Source organism: Microplitis demolitor, chromosome 8 (assembly GCF_026212275.2).
Source record: "Microplitis demolitor isolate Queensland-Clemson2020A chromosome 8, iyMicDemo2.1a, whole genome shotgun sequence".
In the NCBI taxonomy this organism is placed as follows: Eukaryota; Metazoa; Arthropoda; class Insecta; order Hymenoptera; family Braconidae; genus Microplitis; species Microplitis demolitor.
In genome coordinates, this window is record NC_068552.1 from 9,735,836 (window position 1) to 9,752,207 (window position 16,372).

At 38.8% G+C, this 16,372-nt stretch overlaps 2 protein-coding genes across 2 annotated transcripts; both read left to right on the forward strand.

Annotated features, from left to right (window-relative positions):
- The first annotated feature begins 378 nt into the window (after positions 1-378).
- Positions 379-1,617, forward strand: LOC103575946 (uncharacterized). Its single transcript, XM_053741550.1, has one exon. The coding sequence runs from the start codon at positions 379-381 to the stop codon at positions 1,615-1,617; it is 1,239 nt and encodes a 412-aa protein (XP_053597525.1).
- Positions 1,618-7,986: 6,369 nt separating this feature from the next.
- Positions 7,987-14,479, forward strand: LOC128668471 (uncharacterized). The gene is made up of 3 exons (XM_053741551.1): positions 7,987-9,343; positions 9,407-9,472; positions 14,373-14,479. The coding sequence occupies exons 1-3, from the start codon at positions 7,987-7,989 to the stop codon at positions 14,477-14,479; spliced, it is 1,530 nt and encodes a 509-aa protein (XP_053597526.1).
- The last annotated feature ends 1,893 nt before the right edge of the window (positions 14,480-16,372 follow it).

The window sequence follows — 16,372 nt, forward strand, 5'->3', positions numbered from 1 at the left end:
CCGGGTGTGCCACCAGGATTTAAGATCGTTGAGTTACTATCACACATCATTTACCTTCCAGTCTCCGTAGATGCTATACATAATTTAAGACTACGGATAGTAGATCAGGATGGAAATTTAGTAAACTTTAGAGGTGAAACTATAACTATAAGATTACATGTGAAATCTCTTTAATAATAATAATGGGTATTGTATTTGAGACAAAAAGCGGTAGTGGCTATAAAAAGTCATCAACATGGTCAATGAACATCAGTCACCGGAAATCCTACAAACCGCTAACACATCAGAACATTCAATTTCTCCGGAGCCTAGGATTAAAATTACGTGGAAAATTAAAAAAATAAAAATTTACTTTTGTTGTTTCGAGTGTACACGACCATGGCGGCGACGGCGACAATCTTAAACAATCAGAGGCCAATTATATTCGATGAATCAGTTGCACACTATGAATTACATGCACATCAACCGTATGCGTCATCAACGTTGAATAACAACGATGAAGTTCGAATTACTATACAAAATCAAAATTTTAGCATACTTCCAAGTAAAAGTGCATTACATATAATTGGTAAATTTACGAAGAATGATGGTACTGCAGTTGCTGAAACTACGAGACTAGTTAACATGGGAATTTGTCATATGATTAAAGAATTACGTTTATTTATAAATGGTGTTGAAATTGATCGAAATTCGAATGTTGGCATTACAAGTCTCATGAAAGGATATTTAACATTTAGCCCCAGTGAATTAAGTGCTTTAGAGAATGTAGGTTGGTTGTCTAACGATGATACGCAATTAACCAACGCAGATGGTTATTTTGATATTTTGATACCACTGAATTTACTGAGTGGATTTGCTGAAGATTATCAAAAAATTCTTATAAATGTTCAGCTAGAGTTAGTTTTAACCATTTCAAATACCGATATCAATGCATACATACAGAATCCAGCAGAAGGAGCCGCAGGTGAAAATGATAAAGTTACACTACAAAAAATTGAATGGATAGTTCCATACGTCACATTATCAGATAAAGAAAGAATTCAAGTGTTAAATTATATTACTGGTGATCCATCTATTCCGATTAGTTTTAGAACTTGGGAGTTGTATGAATATCCACTTTTACCTGCAACACCAAGACACATTTGGGCTGTCAAAACATCAACTCAGCTTGAAAAACCACGCTATGTAGTGCTTGGATTCCAATCAGCAAGAAAAAATGATGCGAGAAAAAATGCTAGTCAATTCGACCACTGTAGCATTAGAAATATAAAATTATTTTTAAATTCACAGAGCTATCCTTATGGAGATCTTAATCTAATGATTGATCAAAATCAGTATGCTTTATTGTACAGCATGTATACAAATTTTCAGTCTTCATACTACGATAAACAATCCGAACCACTGCTGGCGAAGAAAAAATTTTTGGATAACGCGCCACTGTGCGTTATTGATTGTTCTAAACAAAACGAAGCGATCAAGTCTGGACCGGTAGACATACGTTTAGAATTTGAGTCAGCAGTTCCATTTCCACCTAACACGACTGCTTACTGTCTAGTTATTCACGATCGGATTATTGAGTATAACCCTATAAGCAGTACTGTAAGAAAATTAATCTAAAAAATGGTGGTGGAATTTAATTTAACGCCAACGATACATATATGTTCGCATGGAGTTATGCGTACAAAACAGCTAGACGAGGTCCATGGGAACAAGCAGCTCGAGATAGAGAAAGATTTAAACGCAGAATCAATAACTTAAACGTTATTATTGAACCTGTAATGTTAAAAAAGTATAATGATATAATGAAAGATAAATAAAAATGTTTAATAGATAAAAAAATTTTTTTTTTTTATTTAATAACCTTGAATAATACATTTACTTTACAAGAATATTATATAATTTTTAATTAATAATCTTGTACAATACAATACATTTCGTTTATAAGAATATTATATAACTTTTTGATATTATTTATTCATTTGACATTTAGGGCAATCTTTTCGGTATGGATAATGCCATATTCCACAGATATCCCAATCACCACCAGTCGCTGGGTAATGATCCATACAAAATGAATAATCTCTTAATTTATCATTGTTCTGTAATTCGAGTGATAATTTATCCCACACATGACGTATTTGAGTCCTTGCAAAACGTAGAAGAAAATGATAATCGAGACAGGCGATATCACATTTTTGCATTTTTTTCAGATCAGACAATTGATAATAAATTTGTACGGATCTTTCGTATGATGGTTCGTTACCCTGGAAATCCAAAAACCAACGCTTTAGTTGTTGTACATTTTGGTAGGCACATGAATGTGTTCTTCGGCGATGAATGCTTTTATATGGACATTTTTCCTTCTGATAGTTATCCACGTTTTCAAATGAATAATGTCTCATTAGTTGAATATCGATTATTGATGTTGAGTAATCTGTCATAATCTCCAACCATTTATCCTTTTGCTTTCCATCAACAAAAAAATAACTTGCTGTGTTCACCAATTTTTTGATTATTTTTGGAAATTGATCGTATGGTATTTTACCAGAGTCCCAGCGAATTCCATGGCCACAACCACTCTCATCAACACTTTCTTTTGTTATTACGCCATCGTACTCCAATGGTGGTTGAAAGAGAAAAAGTTTACACTCATAAATACCTTCTGTGGTTTTAGTATTAGCTATATCTACTACGCACAATTCTTTTACAACGAACGTTTTATCAGGCATCTCAAACCCAACGAAATCAATGATATAATCCATTGTCGCTTATTTTTTATCGATCCGTTCTGCTAATTTTTCCAAATTTTCAAGTTTTTTATATAATTTTTTCACAGAGTCTTTTAACGCGCAACAGTGCGGACAGACTTTCATGTCACGTCGAGTTCTAATAATATCCAAATTATCTTGAAGAAGATGAAGGTCACGTAAAAAATTCTTAACACAGTCCTGAATAGGTTCGTCAAAATAACGTGGTAATAACTCAGTATAAAACACAGCGTATGGTGGATGATTTACTAAATACTCTAGTTCGTCTTCATTTAATTGATCCATATAAAAAAGAGAATACAAATGATTCGAAAGAATGAGAATGAAAGACTGACGATAAAGAACTAAGCGTCAACGGAAAAGCTTCTTTTATCCCCACCATATTTAACGAACAAAAAAGTCAAAACAGGTTAAGATGACGTGATATGAGATTTTTTTAACACAAAAATGTACGTACAAATAATGCTTCAAAGTAGCTTACATTTTTTCTACTAGCAACAGATAAATTAATGGCTACACCATATCCGCCGCTGATATTACATTCTGATATCCACTGCTGATATCTCATATCAACATCCACCGTCGACACCCGCCCCGCCCGTCAGCACCATCTGTCGGCACATGCACGACAAACAGCTGTCGGTAAAAGCGCGCGCGCACGGTCACTTACCGACGGTCGGTAGATCAGAATGCGATGTTATCGGGAGGGGGGTGAACTCCCCCAAAATAACTACTTTCCCTCACCCTCTTCCAAAAAAAAAAAAAAAACCCACAGAACATAGAGATCATACTCAGTCATGAGATGACCGTGTTAATGAGGTTCTTAAGCTTCTTCGGCTAAATCTCCTTGACGACAAAGAGCGTAAAGCAGTTATTTCCCTTATCCAGGAATACTTTGACCTCTTCCACGTACCTGGCGAGCTTCTCAAATCCATTGATATTATCACTCACAAAATACATACAACCGATGATATTCCCGTAAACACTCGGCAATATCAATATCTACCTACTGTAAAAGAGGAAATCGAAAAACATATTGACGAATTACGTAAGATGGACATTATTGAGCGATCGAACTCACCATTTTGCTCTTCTTCATGAATTGTCCCTAAGAAACTTGACTCTCAAGGTAACAAACGTACTGGTTTAGTAATTAATAACAAAAATTACAATGATTAAACTGAAAAAGATGGTCTATCCATTGCTATTAATTTGTGAAATTCTCGATCAACATAGTGGTGCTATATACTTTTTAATTTTCGATTTAAAATCGGATTTTCATCGAATTATACTATCTCGTAAACATAGAAAGAAAACAGCTTTGAAAAGACCTTATGGTCTTCATCAATTAACACGAATGCCTTTTGGTTTAAAAAATGCACGCGCTACATTTCAAAGATTGATGGACTTGCAGTCCAGTCATTATAGTGAGTTCACCTCAGAATTCGAGATACCCAGCTGTAAGTCTACTAATACTTGTATAATGACACCCTAAAAATTGTCTCAAAATCTATATATGGTATGGTGTACGCAACTATTAAATTTCAAGGTCAAAGTTCAGAAAAATCGGTTTTTTGCGATTTTTTTTGTAAATATCTCATTTCTTATGGGTTTTTCGTTATTTGTATTCATTATCAATATTGTAGAATACAAAATTCTCTACGAATTTCGTTGATAAAATTTTTTATACGGTTAACCGTTTTCGAGATAGAGGGTGGAGAGCGCGCGGTCACAGGATCACTTCAGGTCAAACGGTGCCTTCGGTCGAAAAACGCGCCATATATAATTGATAAAATATCGATAAATCAATGATTATATATATTTGTCAATGTTATATAGTAGATAATTTCTAATATTAATTAAAATATTTTTAAATATTTAATTGCCTATTAATGTCCAGGTTTGGCCTCGTTAGAGTGTCTATAGACCCCTGTTGGGCTGTGGTCGTCGATTATTTTATTTTATTTTCGTGATTTGAAGTGTAGTATCGCGCGAACCTGTCTCTATATTGTTTATTAAGATGTGGGATTTGGATAATCCTGGACAGCCGGTGGCAGTGCCCAGGATTGGATTAATTATTAGGTCGCCGGTGTCAGCGTTTCTAATAGCAGGACAGGAGGTGAGGATCGCCGGTATCCGCGTTCCTCAATGTACGGGTGAAATCTTGGGGTGCCAACAGAACCCCGAAATAAGGAGTTATTTGATTTAAAATTAAGTGTGGCTTATTACTTATTTATGGAGAGTCGAGGTTCGAGCTCTATGAGCTCTCTCGTAAGACTGACTATTTAGTCGTTATAAAAAAATATAATAGAGCCAATAGAGTTGACAAAATGTTGACGCTGCATCTCAGGTTCTCTATGAGAGAATTATCGTAGCCCGAGTCTCATGCGTCGTCATCTGTTTAGACTATCCGCGTGCCACGGCGATTCCCTTATCGCAAGAGATTTCCGTTACATTGTTGGTGATGACAAAAATAATATCGCCAACAAAGTAACTATTCGTTAATTTATTATTTATTATGATTCTAAGAAGTATCGAACCGTTTATTCGCCCACCGTAGCGAATAAATAATTCGAGACTTAAAAAAAAACAAAAAATTGTAAAATTTTTATTTAAATTTAATTAGAGCCAGAACGTAACAGTCAATTTTTATTAACTATTATATTTTATTTTATAATTTTTTTCCTTACCTATCCACTTTGTATTCAGTATTAATTTATTTAACAACACTTTTCTACCCATGTCATTGCAGAACTGTTAATGAAAATATAAGAATCATATTTGAATTTTAACGAAATTAATATTAATAACTTCTTACATGATGGAAAAAAAAACAAATAAATTATGAATTAATCTTTTTATTAAAAAATATCATCCAATACATTTATTTTTATTAAAAATTAAAAAAATGGAATAAAAGGTACACAAACTACAATTTATAATTTTTATTGTCTTATTCCTCTTCATCGTGGTGTCCCGGCTGCTGGTATATTTCAAACTGGTCTTCATTTTCGTCTTCAACGACATTTGTCTGAAGTTCTTCCATGATTTTGGGGTCAAAGGTTCCATTTTCGTTAGTGTAGCTCTGATATGGTAGAGCATTGAGACAAGCTTGCCCATTACATTGGCCACAAGCTAAAGAGCATTGCAAGTCCGCTTTCCTGCATCCGCATCGCGAACCACAACCACTCTTGCAGTTGCAGAACATTGTATTTAGCAAATCTTCGGGAGCAAGTGGTAAAATTGTTATGATAGGCTCCAGAAAATCGTTTCGCATTGCCCAACTCCCATACCTGGGGTTCCAAATCATGCCCTAACCAAGTTTAAACTTGATAATATACACGTTTGAGATGTTAATGAGCAGGTGCACTTGTTGGTAGAATATTTGAAAGCTGCACAGGTTTACTAAGTTTTGTAGACTTGACGTTATGCATATAACGAAGATGATCGAGACTTTTCACAGATTCCAGATCATTGTAGACTGCCAATAAGGTTTGAATTCCACTCTCTAATAATCTCTGGGCTGATCAATTTTCTTCCTTAAATGTTGCAGCAAGTTCATACAAATTTGTCAGTTTCTCAAAAACTTCTAAAAATGATTTTTTTCCTTTTTTAAAAAGCGCAGAAGTTGTGTCACCGCCACTTAATGCGTGCAGAAAAAAAAATATGTGTTCTAGAATGAGGATAATTATCAAACATTTAGTCGAGTATATCTCCGTTTTTACATTTCCTTTCCCAATTTTTTAAAGAAAATTTCTTGTTCGTAAGACAGTGTACACCCAGCAAGTAAATCAATATCTTTTCCTATTATAACTGCAGTTTTTTCAGACTTCGAGTCTTCAATGGCAGTTTCAACAATAAGAACATCCGTATCATCTCTGGTTTGTTTAGCATTAATATTTGCAGCTTGTAATTTTTCAATTAACATATTAATTAGCATATCTTTGTTATTTCGATTTGATAAGAATTTTTCTTGTGTAACTGGTACAACCATTGTTCCATTGAAACAGACTTCATACGTTTTTGAAAGTACAACAGTTCTTCTCTGCTGCTCCATAGCTTTTACGTTCTTACTGTAGTCTGATTATCCGTCAAATATAACAATCATTTTGGAACTGTAATGCCTTTGTAAATAATTCATGTATTTATCGAAAATAATAGTGTTCAGTCACGAGCTTGATTAATTTAAATCAAGCTTCGTGCATTTCCACTCGGTTCGGGAGAAGCCGAGCTCGCTACTAACTGAAGGTCAGAATAGTGCCGGGTCACTCGCTATTTGGGCCCGGCACATACTATTTCTAACTCAGGATCGTGTCAAGACGTCCTGAGAACCCGCTACAAGCTGACCAATCACAAAATTCGCTTCCTGTTGGCGCGCTTTTAAGCCAATGGGAAAATTCGTTATAGGCAGCAAGGCTGCCACGTCGACACCAAGCGTCTCGACGACTCAACGACGCTACCAATTTTCATTTCTACAACTATCTGTCTAACCGCTTCGCTCAGAGATTCTACAACGTGTCTTTGCTACGTGCAACCTCGTGCTTGAACCGCTTCGCTTATTAACTTGTGTGAAACTAAATCAAATCGCTACGCTAAATTATCCTCAATTCTTAGTCAGTAAATCAAGGCTGCTATTTATTGAGAATAAATAAATTATTCTTGTGATAATAAGTTAATTGTTAATTAATTATTATTGAAGTAACCGCTACTGACCACGTGTCAATTTTTATACGTGAATAAAATATCTGAGTTGCATTCGCTATCGCGTATAAATTTATCTAGTTGCATTCGCTATTGTATATATTTCTCATAATTTTAAGGTGTAAATCAGTGTAAATAAATCTATAATTTAATTTATAATAAAATCTGTGTAATTTTTAATTGTTTAACAAAACTCGCCTAAACCAGATCCATTAGTTTTATTCGCTCATTTTACATTTTGGTCCTTCGAGCCGGATCTGGCGAAATTTAAACAATTAAAAAATTATTTTAAATTAAAAAAAAAAAAAAAAAAAATTGTGAGAAAAAGTGTAGTGTCAGTTCTGTGTCGTGAAAATCGCTAAGTGCCGTGGGCATTGCTGAGCACTGCTAGAGTGCTGCCCAGGGTGATCTATTTTACACACCGGTGTAAAAAGGACACTTAATCAAAAAAAAAGATCGAAAACTTAGCGTCGGGTTCACGTCATCGCGTCCATTTTGTGTGCCACGTCAAACCAAGATGGCCGCCGAAGCTCAAGTCGCTCTTCAAATGAACCGCATCGACACGATGCGCAATATGTCTGCTCGCTTAACTGACGCTGTACTAGCTAACCAAGGTGCCGCCGCTATTGATGCTGAACTCGCTATTCTCAATGATTTGTGGAATCGCTTCAACACAACTCATGAGAGACTATTCGATGATGTGCTTGAGATCGTCGAAAATGAATATCACACAGGTAATGCATACGGTACAGCTAATCTCATATACACAGAGCTCAGAGTGAGACTCAGCGCTGCTAGACCCGCTCCAGAACCTGCTCATGAAGTTCAGCCCGCTAATCACGATCAGACCGCTTACTTTGGTGGAGTGCATAAATCTAACCTGCCACAAATCAAGCTGCCAACTTTCCAAGGGTCGTATGACGAGTGGGACTCGTTCAAGGACTTGTTCACGTCTCTCGTCATTAATGAAGATTCGCTAACTGGGTCTCAGAAGATGCATTACCTGAAGACGCAGGTAAAAGGTGAGGCCGCTGCATTACTCGCTAATCTCCAGATCACAGATGACGCTTTCCAACCCGCTTGGGAGTTGCTGAATACTCGCTACACAAATCCACGTCGATTGCTCGATATGCATATCGATGATTTGCTGGATCGCCAACCGCTAACTTCACACTCTGCTGCTGATTTGGACGCACTGTTACTCGCTAACAAAAAATCGCTGGACGCTATCGCTGCATTGGGAATTCCAATTGGTGAGTTGGACCCCTTTTTAATTCGTTTGACTGTTCGCTGCTTGCCTTCAGATCTGAGGGTGGAATGGATGGCTTCGCTTGGGTTATCCAATGAGTTTCCCACTTACCAACAGCTGCACGATATGCTCAAGGCCAAGGTTCGTGCGTGGGAAAACTCAGAGATTGGCGCTAAAATAACCTCAACGCAAGTTAAGAGTACCAGTGAGAGACCACTATCACCAAAGTCTTACGCTAAGTCAGCCGCTACAACCAAACAAGTTAAGTTTGGGAGCAGTAAATCCGCTACTCCTGCTAGATCAACGCCATCTACATCCACCGGTTCCGCTAGCTACGTCGCTTTCACTCCCAAGGAGCGTACGAGTGAACCGGGCATGTGCCCAATCTGCAGGGAGAAGCACTTCGTTCTATTTTGCCCCAGCTACCAGAAGGCGTCGCCACTGAACCGAAGGACGATTGTTCAGCATTACCGCTTATGCTTTAACTGTTTGGGACGCCATCGCTACGCTGACTGCAGGACTAAGCAGAAGTGCCGCCATTGTGATCAGCCACATCACACGTCGACTCATCTTGACGATGGTGCTGCCGCTAAACCAGCACAGGACGCTCCTGTAGCTGACCCAGGTAACAAATAGTTCCAATTTTGGTAACTTTTGTTTTGAATTCGCTAACTTAGTCTGCTTTCAGCTCATTCGCTCAATGTTTTACTCGCTACCGCTATTGTTAAGTTGAATTCGCTAACAGGAAGTACATGTACAGCCCGCGTACTTATTGATCAAGGATCGGAGTTATCCTTTGTGACGCATTCGCTAATCAAGAAGCTGGATATTCAACTCAGTAAAGCAGCTGTACCATTACGTGGAATTGGTAATGTGTCAGCTGGGCATTCGCTTGGGTCATGCAAGATGACGCTGCATTCGCTACACAACAACGCTTCTATTACCATCCAAGCTCATGTGCTTGCTCTATTGACGGTAAACTTACCGTCATTTACGCTAACTAAGAAGAAGAAATGGCCGCATATAACTGGGCTACAACTCGCTGATCCAGACTTCTTGACATCAAGACCTATTGACATCATTCTGGGTGCAGCACCAGCTGCACATATAATCAACGCTAAAATACGAAAAGGAAGTGAAAATGACCCAATCGCTCAGTCAACATCACTTGGTTGGATCATATATGGATCTGTGGACACCGCTACATCAAAATTGACCGCTCATGGTCATCATGTCGCTGTTGATGATCAACTACAAGACTTGTTAACCAAGTTTTGGTACCAAGAAGAGCCACAGACAGAATTCGCTACACGCTATACTGAAGAAGAAGAAGAGTGTGAACAACACTTTGTCAATACACACTACAGACAGTCTGATGGTCGATATGTCGTTCGCTTGCCGCTTAAATCTTCGCCAAGTCAACTGGGTGATTCGCTCAGAGCTGCACAATACGCTTTACTACGTCTTCGCAAACGACTGGAAGCTGATCCAGTCTACAAGAAGTTGTACTTCGACTTCCTGAAGGAGTATGAAGACTTGGGGCACATGAAACGTCTGAAATTAAAGGAATTACCACCGAACAGCTACCTGTTGCCTCATCATGGGGTTCTGAAAGAGCAGAGCACTACCACCAAGCTCAGAGTGGTATTCAATGGGTCCTGGAAAACTACATCTGGCGTATCTGTCAACGAGATACTTCATGTGGGCCCAAAGATCCAAGTTGACATCAGTGATGTACTTATTCGCATTCGGTGCCATCGCTATTTATTCGCTACTGACGTTACAAAAATGTTTCGTCAGATTGCAGTTGACAAGGAAGATCATCATCTACAGTGCATACTCTGGTTTGACGAAGATGACATCCCAATAGTATTTGCACTCGCTACTGTTACTTATGGAACAACATCGGCTCCATATCTCGCTGGAAGAGCACTCTTACAACTCGCTGAAGACGAAGGGAAAAAATTTCCGAAGGCTGTCGAACCGCTAACTAATACACGCTACGTTGACGACATCTATGGAGGTGCAGATGAACTCGCTGAGGCAATCCAAGTTGCTCTCGACACAAAAAATATGTGCGCCACAGGATGTTTTCCGCTTGCCAAGTGGGCAAGTAATTCAACTGAATTACTTTCTCAAGTCGCTCCAAGTGAAACCCAAGAAGATACACCAAGAGAGCTTGGGGATACTACAGTAAAAGTGCTCGGGCTAACCTGGAATTCAACACAGGATAAATTCCAGTTCGGATATTCGCTTCCAGAAGCATCACCAACAACTAAACGCACAATTTTATCTGAAATTGCTCGCTTGTTTGACCCACTGGGTTTCTTGGCACCGATTATCGTGAGAGCCAAGATGTTCATGCAGAAGCTCTGGCTGCAGAACTTTGACTGGGATGCTACGCTATCACCGTCGCTTCTTCAAGAATGGAATTTGTTTCGAGATGAACTACATCAGATCTCGAAGATTCAGATACCTCGCTGGAATCATGTTAAAAATGGTGTATCAATTGAATTACATGGATTCTCTGACGCTTCACAACTCGCTATGGCTGCTGTAGTTTATCTAAAAGTTACTGACGCTACTGGAAGCTCCAATATCTCGCTAGTGTGTGCCAAAACACAAGTTGCACCACTGAAGCCTATAACTATACCAAGAATGGAGCTCAATGCCGCTGTCTTACTCGCTCAACTGATACTCTACGTCAAGAAGGTTTTGAAACTTGAAAACGTTCCAGTTTTCATGTGGACAGACTCCGCTGTATCCTTAACGTGGATACGAAACAACCCAGCTAGATGGAAAGTCTACATTCGCAACAGAGTTACCAAGATTCAAGAATCGCTACCAAGTGTCAACTGGGATTTTGTTCCTGGAAAACTTAACCCAGCTGACTGCGCTTCAAGAGGTTTAACAGCAGCCAAACTAGAACAGCATTCGCTATGGTGGACGGGACCAAAGTGGCTCAGTCAATCAAAAGATAACTGGCCATCTTTTGATATCCCTACGCAGACGGTATCACATCTTGAAGAACGTCCAGGTCTGGTTTTTACCATCTTCAAGGCAGATTCACACCCGCTATACACGCTACTAGAAAAATTCTCTAAGTTGTCACCTTTACTTCGCACGCTTGGAATCTGTCTTCGTGCCATCGCTAAATTTAAAAAAGTGCCACAGTCCACACTGGACACACCACTCTCTACAGTTGACCTGGAACTCGCTAAGACTTTGCTGATCAAGTATACTCAAAGTCAGTACTATTCGCAAGAGCTGAAACTATTGAAGGATGGTGATTCTCTACACCGAAGTCATCATCTCGCTAAATTGATTCCCTACGTCGACTACAACGGAGTACTCAGAGTTGGCGGTCGCTTGAAGAATTCGCTGCTGGATGATGAACAGAAAAATCCAGCTATTTTACCAAGGTCATCACGCTTAAGTACGCTATTGATAGATCATTCGCATCGAAGAACATACCATGGGGGAACTCAATTGACTCTCGCTGATCTACGGAGATCTGTCTGGATAGAAGGTGGTCGAGTTCCAGTCAGATCACACATTCTTCGCTGCGTCGTGTGCACGAGACATAGAGGTGTTCGCGCACAACAATTAATGGGACAATTGCCATCCGCTCGTGTAAGACCATCTAAAGCATTCTTACACACTGGAATAGACTACGCTGGGCCAGTAACACTGAAGACTTTCCAAGGTCGAGGTGCCAAAACCTATAAAGGATGGATCGCTGTGTTTGTATGTCTCGCTACGTCCGCTATACATATTGAAATTGTCACCGATTACTCTACTGACGCTTTCGTCGCAGCATTTAGAAGATTCACTAGTCGAAGAGGCGCCTGCAGTATCCTATACTCGGACTGTGGTACAAATTTTGTAGGAGCAGACGCCACGCTAAAGAAAGAATTCGCAGCAGGATCGAGACAGCTAAAAGAACTTCAGTATTTACTCGCTACAGATGGCACAGACTGGAAGTTCAACCCACCAAGTGCTCCCCACTTTGGTGGCAAGTGGGAAGCAGCCGTAAAGTCAATCAAGTTCCATCTCATACGAACTATTGGTGAATCGCTATTGACTTACGACCAACTCGCTACAGTCTTAACACAAATTGAGGCTGTGTTAAATTCAAGACCGATCGCTCCGCTATCTGAAGATCCTGCAGATTTAACCGCTCTAACTCCTGGACATTTTCTCATCGGTGAACCACTAATCGCCGTACCTGGGCCCTCGCTACTGGAAAATAATTCAGCTACGTTGTCACGCTGGCAACAATTACAACAAATGTTCCAGAGATTTTGGAGTAGATGGTCATCAGAGTACCTGCAACGTCATCAATCTATTTCGAAGTGGCATAATCCGCAAAACAACATCAAAGTGGGTTCATTAGTCTTGTTGACTGATGAAAGATTCCCACCATCGAAATGGCCGCTTGCTCGAGTACTCGCATTACATCCAGGCAGAGATGGCCTGACTCGAGTAGTCACGCTGAAGACCGCTACCACGGAACTTGTACGACCAATCGCTAAGCTGTGTGTACTACCAGTGCACTCTCCAGAAGACAATCCAGTCGACACAGTCGCCAGCGCTGGGGAGAATGTTCAGTCACGAGCTTGATTAATTTAAATCAAGCTTCGTGCATTTCCACTCGGTTCGGGAGAAGCCGAGCTCGCTACTAACTGAAGGTCAGAATAGTGCCGGGTCACTCGCTATTTGGGCCCGGCACATACTATTTCTAACTCAGGATCGTGTCAAGACGTCCTGAGAACCCGCTACAAGCTGACCAATCACAAAATTCGCTTCCTGTTGGCGCGCTTTTAAGCCAATGGGAAAATTCGTTATAGGCAGCAAGGCTGCCACGTCGACACCAAGCGTCTCGACGACTCAACGACGCTACCAATTTTCATTTCTACAACTATCTGTCTAACCGCTTCGCTCAGAGATTCTACAACGTGTCTTTGCTACGTGCAACCTCGTGCTTGAACCGCTTCGCTTATTAACTTGTGTGAAACTAAATCAAATCGCTACGCTAAATTATCCTCAATTCTTAGTCAGTAAATCAAGGCTGCTATTTATTGAGAATAAATAAATTATTCTTGTGATAATAAGTTAATTGTTAATTAATTATTATTGAAGTAACCGCTACTGACCACGTGTCAATTTTTATACGTGAATAAAATATCTGAGTTGCATTCGCTATCGCGTATAAATTTATCTAGTTGCATTCGCTATTGTATATATTTCTCATAATTTTAAGGTGTAAATCAGTGTAAATAAATCTATAATTTAATTTATAATAAAATCTGTGTAATTTTTAATTGTTTAACAAAACTCGCCTAAACCAGATCCATTAGTTTTATTCGCTCATTTTACAAATAGAAAAAGTATTTTCTCTGCTCCATACAACATGATGAAAAAGAAATCCGCCGTCAATAATGAACGTCACATTATTTTCATTGAGAACAAAATCCATTGGGACGATTTTGTTGTTTTTCTCATGTCGTCATTATCAAATAGAGCTGTTGGATACAGACTCAATTCATATTGAAGATATTCTTCAAGATTACTTTCAAATTGTCAGCTAACAGTAATTCTTTGGAAGAGTAATAATGAATCCACTGCAACTTTATAATCATTTATTTTTACAGATTTGTTAACACTGGAAAGCGGCATTACTTTTTCGGAACGTTTCAACTTTATTTCATTAAATAATAAGCCGGTGATCTTCTTCATCGACTCTAATCTTATTTCATAAGCTCTGTGGCAGTTAATTTGCTCATTTCCAACAATTCCAGAAGCTATCGATATCAACTGCGTAGTATTTGGAAAAGGATCATGAAGATCAAACCAATCAAATAGTATATTTATGTCAGCATTGTCTTTTTTCACTCTTGAGTCTCTGGAATCTACGTGTTGCTCGGTCGACTCTAAGGAGATGTTACAGAACTACTCCATTTCCTCACAAATAGTATTTGTGGCGTACATAGCAAATACCCATTTACACAAAACACTTTCTTTCGTACTTTGACCACGAGATACTCCTCCTTCGGCTTTCATGGATTTCATGAGACTTTGTTCGATGACCATATCTGTTCATGTACCTGAATTATATTTTTCTGTTCGTTTCACCGTGAAGAATCCATTTCTGAAATTCTCATAAGTTTGCTCATCCACAGTTTCTTCTAGCTTGAGCATATCTTGCAAATACAGGTGGGCTGATTTTGCATGTAAGAAGTGACCACTGGCGTGAAAAAATATGGCAGCATCCTGCGCACTGCATCAAGGTGTTCTTGGAAAAGCCCAAGTCTTTCAGCGCGAAGAAAATCAAGTGCTATTGTAACCATTTCAAATATTGCACCCACAATTGTGCTGTTGGACCTCAAGCTTTGAAATCATCCAGTTTGTCCAGAAATGTTGAAAGAAAAATGTTAGAGGTAGCCATAAATCCTTTTACGTTTTAGAAGGATACATCTCGAGAAGTGATTTGCTGTATTAACTCATTCAACGTACCATTTTCAATCTTCATGTCGTACCAATATATGGCCTTTGATGCTTATTGAGTAAGTGTGACCGCTCAGCATCTTGTCAACAGAATTCGGTGCGTATATTTTATTACCAAGAGCTTTCTTAAGGCCACTTCCGTCCATTATGTATCCCATGCTTCCAAGAAAAGACATGAGCATATGGAATCCTCCTAATTTCATAACGACTTTACACAAGTTTGAGCTAGAATCTGACGCAGCTACCATTTCACGTGCTTTAGAGTAGAGGGGTTGATCAAAAGTAATTACACACGTTTTTTGTCCGTGTAACTTGGCAATATCGAGAGCGCAAAGTAAAGTTGTGTAAATTGTGTCTACATTACTGGCAGGATGATCGATAAAAGTAAGAAACATAACCTGAGATGTTGAAAAATTCATTTCATTTTTAGTGAGCTGCTCAAGATAACCGTTCCACCCTGGCAACGATGCAATATCCCACCATTTTTCGTATAACCACAAAAAATCAGTTCCGTTGATTGTTTTTTCTGTTAGTGCTCGACCGTCATGCAGATTTTCAACTTGAACTTTACTGTATCGAGGTACGACTGGTTAATCGTAAACTTGTAAAGATACATGTGATATGGCTGCCAACTCTTTCGCTTTTGGTTTGGTTGTACATTTTTGTTTCTGTTCATCGTAGAGAACAGCATTTTTTGGAGTTACTATCTCAATAATCCCCATAACATGAAGAGTGTTGTTACCATCAAGAGTCTGGACATTTATATTAGCATTGTCTCCAACATATCGTACAAGTGCACCTGACTCTGATGATAAAATACCTGGCTGTGGGTGATAAACTGCTGAAACTTCATACTGTACTGTACTACTATAAGAAGCTACAAATCCCAAACGAGATATAATATCCAATAGTATTTTAGATCTATGTCTTCTGTGAAGAAATACAGAAAGGCTCAAAAGTAACTGTGATCAAAAAGAACGTTCCCCGTATGGCAGCCATAATTGCATGGCTTAGTAAAGTACATTTTGTTTCTAAATGATCAATTTGTCCTTTCCTGTTTTTGACGATGAAGTCTTCTAAGGAATGTAATAAAGTTTTTAGAATTTCTTGAATAACAATATCCAACATTTTACTAGGAGGTGGATAA

Bases quoted from the DNA above. Each gene is read 5' to 3' on its own strand.
- LOC103575946 (XM_053741550.1), top strand. From the start codon at position 379: ATGGCGGCGACGGCGACAATCTTAAACAATCAGAGGCCAATTATATTC.
- LOC128668471 (XM_053741551.1), top strand. From the start codon at position 7,987: ATGGCCGCCGAAGCTCAAGTCGCTCTTCAAATGAACCGCATCGACACG. The intron at 9,344-9,406 runs GTAACAAATAGT...GTCTGCTTTCAG, and splicing joins CGCTCCTGTAGCTGACCCAG to CTCATTCGCTCAATGTTTTA. The intron at 9,473-14,372 runs GTACAGCCCGCG...TTATTTTTACAG, and splicing joins TTCGCTAACAGGAAGTACAT to ATTTGTTAACACTGGAAAGC.